The following is a 7,969-nucleotide window of genomic DNA, read 5'->3' on the forward strand; positions in this document are numbered from 1 at the left end:
CAAGGGCTCCAACCACTCATCTCGTTGGCTTAAGGCAAATGTGCATGAGTCATCAAGATCTCTCCGGAGAGTTTCACATCCTTATTGCTATGGAGCTGCTGAATAGAAGACAGGAGTTGCTGGATAGTCCTTACTGGCCAGTAAAAATAGAAGCTGAAGCTGAGTATGAGGAATTCTTGTCCAGAGGTGTTCTAATTTAGTTGGTTTTGAACATCATCATATTGGGAGAGATTGTAAGGTCAAACCTTGAAATATGATGATGTTTGAAATAAATCTTTCAGCATCAGCGCATATCTCAGCATCAGCATCAGCATTTCAATAGCTCCGTGTATATAGATTTATTCAGTGCATTGTAACAGATTTTGTATTTATCTTGTTTCCATAGTTAGCGTAAATTAGTTAGCTGGCATATCCCTGATTTATAGGGATTGTCTAGAATAGTAGTATATAATCTTTTGTATCAGTTTGTAATAAACCACGCCTTTCACAAACCCTAATAGCCGCTTTGTGCATACGATAATCTCTTTGTGAGATTATCTTTCTTAGTGAAAGTTTTTCTTTGTGAATCCTTATTGTTCTTATTTACTGTCATTGTTTGATAACTTAATTGATCTCAGGTCTTTTCAGTTTATCCATATGACACTAAGTCCATAGCTGCCTTAGTGGCGCACATACCATTAACAACATCCTCCCTGAACCAATCACGTTCTAAAGCAGGGAGAAGATGATATTTCCACCAATGGGCATTGCTGTCCTGGATTAGGACTGACACCCTTATCTCCAAGAGAGGAAATCACTCATTCCTTACTATATAAGACCAACATCCACACACTCAAGCGGTAAGTTCCCTAAGGCAGATACTCTCACTACACCCCTCTCGAAAAATATTGACTTGATCTTCGGAACCTCCTCTTGGAGATCGGTTGGCCAGTTTGTTACTTGTGTTCCAGGTCCAGATAGCAACCGGTAATACCACTAGAGCAACCTATGACACCCCCAAATTCACAGTCATTTTAAATTTTTTTATTTATGCTTATTTAAAAATCAGAGTAGTTATTTTAAAGAATAATATTGCGGAATATGTTCCCAGAAAATATGATAAAGATATTATAAACCATTTTATATTTATATTAAAATATTGGGGTGTCATCGTCAATTCAGAAACATAAGCATAAACAGACCTTACATTCGTTTACACTAATGATTTACATCTCCTTTAATATCTCAGTGTAATGTATCTTCGTATCGACACCTGTGATACAAATAAACTGAGTGGGTCAGGTTGAGAAACCTGGTGAGTACATAGGGTTTTCAACCCACAATAATATAGTTATTATGTTTAATCATCAAACAATGAACCTAACTTCCCATTCCCTTTATATTCTTTATTCTTAAGGAGTACCCCAAGAATCATCTATTCTTCATTATTTCATTCTTAAGGATCGTCCTAAGGAATAGGCACGAAATCCATCGCTGCCAGGGTTTATCTATTAGTCACTAAGTCCATATCTGCCGATGTTATCTATTAGGCACGTCTGCCAATATTTTCCTTTAGGCGCAACTGCCAGGATTATGATGTTCTCTATTAGGCACAACTGCCAATATTATCCTTTAGGCGCAACTCCCAGGATTTTTAGAGTACATCTGGTGAACACGTAGTTCAAAAACACCTACAGGTTGTGTCGCAGCTGCCAATGTTCATATGTAGGGCACTAAGTCCATAGCTGCCAATGTTCATATGTATCATCTTTCATCTCTCATCATTTATCTACCCATCTTTACCCAATATTTTTATAGGTATAATACATACACAATTTAAATAAAATAAAACATGTATATTTTGTTCATCCAAGATAGATATCAAGAAAACAGATAATATGCACACATAACACGTAATTTATATTAAATTTTTTATATCTTTGTGTAAAATGAAAGTAACTATGAACTCACATGTTAAAGTGACAACTTGAAATTCGGGCAGCGTTTCGCTTCTAACAATTTTCTTTTCCTTCGACGAAACCTAATATTATCATTACTAGATTTTAGTCTAATATTTATTGCGACTAATTATTAGTATATATTTATCATTAACTTAAGGTCTACTTTCTTGATCTATCAAGTAAGGATCAGCCAGACATGACAGTTGGGATGCAGGACCATTTCGGTATATATCTTTTTTGAAATCCATCAACCAAGCCAAAACTAATTATCTTCTAAATTCTTTAACTTTCGCATACGAGTTCTGTTTTGATGTTCTTTATATCTACGCGTTGGTAGCGACGTGATCTAAACTTTCGTTTAGATTCAGTCGGCTAATGTTGACTTTATTTTTAAAGTTATATTTTAACAGACTTAGACATTTAAAGTCCGTTAAAAATTCATAACTTTGTCACCGGACGTCCGTTTTTTACTATCTTTATTTCGTTGAACTCCTATTAATAATATATTGGATTCTTGTTTAGTTTGTGTCATTTAAAAATCGATCTATCTAAAATTCGATTTCCGGGTTGTATACTGCTATGCAAAATCTTAGAAAAATCATAACTTCCTCAAACGAAGTCAGATTTTGACGTTAATTTTATGTACGTTCTTGGTTTAATGTATACTACGACTTTCGTTTAGATCGCTAAGGTTAAAAAGTAGTTTAACAAAAAATCACTTTTTACGATACACGACGCTGTGCCGGTTTTGTCGCAAAACTTCGACGGATCATAACTTTTTCGCTATAAGTCGGATTTCAACGTTCTTTATATGTAACAAATCCTTGTGACATATAATATAACTTTGGTTAAGATTATTTACTCTAAATAATATTCTATCAAAAAGTCATTTTTAACGCTTATTGTCTCTAAATTGATTGGCCCGAATCTGCGGGCGTTACACAACCTGAGTTACCATTTCGTATCATTATGCAAAATAACCCATTAATTAATTTCTTAATAGTTAAATGGATTTTAATTAAATAAAACTTTTAATTTAGTTATAATAAATAAACTTATTTCTTTCTTTCTTCCGGTTTTGGACAATATATAATACACAACTACTATTTACTTATTTATTGTAGTTGGTAAATAATAAATTTATACATTATATATAATATTTATTTATTCAGTTGTAATTCTCTTTTAGTATGCGACCCCATAAGTCTACGTATAATTAGCAGTACCTCATATTCATTGTTCGTTGCATATTATTTCCAACCGACTTCCACTTGTACAAGAGATAAAAAGGGTTAAGTGTAGAGATAGGGCTAAGCATATAACAACACGGCACTAAGACTTGCCGTTTACATATCCCTACGTCTTGAAATCATTGGACATGAGACATACACAAAATCATTCTCATACAAGTTCATTATCGATTGATTGATATGCGAATATGAATCACATAATCACTTCTCGTTGTGGTCATACACTTAAATCTATTCAATACATAAGGTGAGCGTGGTGCGGTTATTAGCCAAAACCTCACCACTAATCGCAAATGCAGTTAATCCATTTTCAAAACCGCTTGGTGCGGTTTTGTTTTTTCTTTGTTGCGGTTATTAACCGCATGGATTTAGTACGGTTATTTTGTGCGGTATTTAACCACAGTTTAGGCTCAAATGGTTTTAAGAGTTCAAACATATTAGTTGTAATAATAAAAAAAAACCATAATGTATAAGACAATTAACTTAAATCACAAACAATTAATATCTTAAAAACGTCAAATCAATAGTAATTAACAATAACGTTCTTAAATTTCTCTAATTTCACCATTTTTCAAAGTTTAACATAACAAAACCATATTTTTGTCTTCTAGTATTTTATTCATTTTTCATTTATGAAACTTGTCTTATTTTAAATATTTAATATATTAATAATTAATAAAAAAAGTTCTATATAATATATACGGTGCGGTGCGATTTTTTTGCGGTTTTTGAAAACTAATAACCGCACCGCACTGCAAATTTGCGGTTTTTAAAAAACATAAAACCTCACCATTGATTTTTATTGCGGTTGTGGGTTATTGGTTACGATTTATGCGGTTAATTTAGTTGCGGTGCAGTTTTTGCTCACCCATACATAAAGGGTCCGCCTAATATCACACTCCAATAATATGTGTACATTATCGGGTTTTATACTACATCTAATATTATTTATAAATGTCTTGTTGAAAATGGAATTTCTATATCAAGGCATAATGTTATGCTTACTAAGAAACCAATATACATCTCAGGTCGAAGTATAAAAACTTCACTTATTTTCAAGATTCACTTAATGACATTGATTTATGAAGGAGATGTTGAGGTGAGTCATTACAATATTCACAAACAATGATTGCATGTGAAGTGACATTAAGGTGGATTATTATAATAATCACATACAATAAATACATGTGTATTTTATTTATTTTTATCCCAGATATATTCATCTCGATAAATATGATCAATCTTTCATGTTAGTTTTAGTTCATAAATACTCTTTTAATATAATCAACAATGGAGATTTAGAATAGTTAACAACTCTTCATGTATTAAACATGTTATCATAGAACATTAAGCTTACGTTACAATGGTGATTTAGCGTGTTATTGGAACTGGTTATAATATTTCCATATCTATCGCATAATTAGATCTAGAAAAGTATTTATTGTTTTGCTTGATTCGTGTGAAATGACTACAAATCGATGTGATACAATTATTTGCTGCTTACTCAAGATTGACCAGAAAGGTACCACTATCTTTAACTACAAATATTGAAAGTTTAAATCCAATATTAATCTTAGAATGAAAATATAGGGGAGAAAGATATGATGGGTGAAAATAATGGTCAGTGAGAATGAGGTTTTTGTAAATATAAATTTAGATTGTTCTTCTAGCCATTTGATCGGTCTAAGATCAATCTAGACCGGTATAGAATTAAAAGTGATCGTTAAGTTACCATTACATTCGAATTATATCAATTGAAGCAAAGACCATTTCAAGACCGACCCACAAATCGGCCTGAGACTAGGGTAAGAGTGCTTGAACTTTGAAATAGAGTATCGAAACCGAACTGCCAGACTTGTTAGATCTAGATCACTCGGTCCTAGACCGATTCGGTCTAATTCAACAATTTAAAACCAGTTCAAACTAGTTCGTTAATGAACCATGCCAGATAACATACACATGTAATATACTCTCTTAAAAATAGTTTGAAACGCTTTACGTCTCATTTTATCCGCACCCGACACTTTGATACACATTTTCCATAGTCCGAAACACGTTATTCCGACAAGCCCGAAACTTATATCATTTTCTATATTCCAATAATATTTAGTCATTTTTGTAAAAAGTAGCAAAAATATTACTAAAAATTTTTACTATATTTCATGTAGTAGACAAAATCTTTATTAACAAATATACTTTGACATAATATGAATCAATATAGGTCATAGGAACTCTCTATGGGTCATTATTTGCAACAGAGCCGTACGGATTTCGTTGAGCTGTTTACAGCCTAAACATAGCTTCTAGCTGTATCCAGAGACAGCTGGCAGTCAAACCACGACTCCTTTTCACCTGTAACCCAAATTTTATTTTATTTTATTAACTGACCATTTCCCATCAACCCGACCCGAATCGAGTTGACCCGACCCTAGCCACATAAAAACTTTCTTCTTTAATGCTTTGACAGCTTCACATCGGCTCATGTTCACCACACGCCTCTCCCTATATATTCCCATCGCCCACAGATCTCCCACCATTAATTTCAATCCAAAACCTAATCCCCAAATCTCAAATCGAATCTCATTCATTTCTGTTCTTGGTTCTTGGTTCAATAATCTCTGTTCTTTGATTGAATAGTTAAAGTGTTAATGGCGGATGAATCTGTTAAAGCGAAGAGACAACCTAGCAGGTTACAGCGGAGAGCGCCGGCGTCGATACAGGTAACTCCGATCGGTCACTGGAATGTAGCGATCCCTCTTTTATCTCCGCTGGTTTTGTCGCCGGAAGTGAAGACTAATTGTGTTGAAAATATGAAAGAGGAGTGTCGAAGAGTTGTGAATAGTGATAATAATAAGATCGCATCGGAGGCGGAGAAGACGCCGATTGTGTATAAGAAATGGCAACATCCGGCTGCTCCGTTTTACTACGAGTCAGCTCCGCCGTTACTCCAGTCGATTTGTACTGGTATTGTTGATAGGAGTTGATTATCAGTTGATGATTCGTGATTGATACAGAGATTTAAAAGGTATCATATCATTATAACATGTATTTTTGATTCGTAGTTTCGTAGAACTGATCGTTTTTAGATCTGTTGGTGAATGATTCGATTCTTTTCTGTTTTTTTTTACTCGTTTGTTTTGGATTACTTCTGATCTGAAGGCAATGGATCTCAACTGTGTATGAATAAACAATGGGTCTTGATTCTTGAATCCGTGTTGACTACTATGAATAGTGGAAGAACATTTGTTAATTGTTGTAATTAGTACATGACTAATTATTTAAGTTAAACAAACAAGCTTTTCATTAAATTAATTGGTTAGATACTCTTGTTTGCAATGTAATTGGTGTTTTGGGTGGCCTAACTTTACGTTGTTCCTAACTTTTAACTAAATTTTTTATTGCTTAATCACACTACAATATTGTAAGGTGCGGGATGTTATAATAAAATAACCATATTTATTGATTTTTATCAAGAAACGACAATCTTTAATTAGTCTTTTTATTATGATAAAAAAATGACTATCTTACAATGTTTGTGATATTTTTTTTTGGTGGTGAGACATTTATGGTTCACAATGTTGTAAAATTAACAAAACGATGTGTGATTGGTCGAGTGACGAGTTTCGAATGATTAATTACTGCATAATAATTATTAACTTTAACATGTTTACTTAAATCTTTTTATTTATAAAAATAAATAAAAATTATTAAAAGAGAACCTTTAATTCACCAATAAAACATCTTTAATTTACCAATAAAGCTATCAAGCAATGAGAGTCATTGATTGTGTTTTAATTATATGTTTTCTACCCTTAAATCAAATTGCTGATATCATCTTCCACAAGTAAATTCAAATACAATTATATTTAAATATAAAATTATAATAATTATAAAATCTTTAAATTCAGTAATTATTTTATCAATTGAAACATATCATTTTATTTATATATATGATATCAGTTTCTCAAATTAATATTGTTTCAAATTTAACTTCCTTATTTATAGTTTTTGATTTCAAAATTCAAGCCCGTTTACATTTTATTATTTATTTTAAAAAAAAACTCATTAAACAAGCATATCAATAATTAAGTTATTAACCTATAAAATCTAATTTAATCCCACTAAATCAACAAAATATTTAATAGTCAAAATTAAAGTCAATATTATTCATAATTTATCTCCAAGTATATCTCACATAAAATGAAAATTTGAGATAATTGTTTGAAATTTAAAACTGATTAAATAAGAAAATCAATTAATTTGAAGTTTTGAATTAATATAGTTGATGTCTTTTTTTTTCCAGATGAATAGTCGAAAATCTCCAAGATGATATCTTAAGATCCCAACATTTTTAGAAGATAATGATTTCCTTATTAAAAAACACCCTATATATACGATTACAGTGAAGTGGTTATTCTTACGATTTTGGATTAAGTCATATGATTTATAGTGTTCTTCTTGAACAGTCTTCTTCTCAAATTCTTTTTTCCAAGCTCTTACTTTACTTTGTTCTCCTTATTCTTCTTCAATCTCTTACATTTACTACGTTCTTATTATTTGTTATTACTGTGTTCTTATTGATAGGTCATGAAAAAAATTAATTAATCTACTTTAAGCATATTAGTTTTATTCATTTAGTTACAAAAACAAAATTATACCCTTTATATCGATTTTTTTAATGTGTTGACCTATGTTTGTCAAGAAAAAACCATAAAAGCCGTTTTAATGCATGATGACAAAATTAGTGGCACGGACCAAAAGCAGGATAAATAAGTTTTT

General features: G+C 31.7%; 1 protein-coding gene across 1 annotated transcript; it reads left to right on the forward strand.

Moving 5' to 3' along the window:
• The first annotated feature begins 5,683 nt into the window (after positions 1-5,683).
• Positions 5,684-6,399, forward strand: LOC111919143 (uncharacterized protein At4g14450, chloroplastic). The gene has a single exon (XM_023914756.2). It carries the CDS (start codon positions 5,839-5,841, stop codon positions 6,172-6,174), a length of 336 nt encoding a protein of 111 aa, XP_023770524.1. The 5' UTR covers positions 5,684-5,838; the 3' UTR covers positions 6,175-6,399.
• The last annotated feature ends 1,570 nt before the right edge of the window (positions 6,400-7,969 follow it).

Source organism: Lactuca sativa, chromosome 3, assembly GCF_002870075.4.
Source record: "Lactuca sativa cultivar Salinas chromosome 3, Lsat_Salinas_v11, whole genome shotgun sequence".
In the NCBI taxonomy this organism is placed as follows: domain Eukaryota; kingdom Viridiplantae; phylum Streptophyta; class Magnoliopsida; order Asterales; family Asteraceae; genus Lactuca; species Lactuca sativa.

What these genes read in the sequence shown, in the direction of transcription:
- LOC111919143 (XM_023914756.2), top strand. Translation starts at nt 5,839, where the DNA reads ATGGCGGATGAATCTGTTAAAGCGAAGAGACAACCTAGCAGGTTACAG.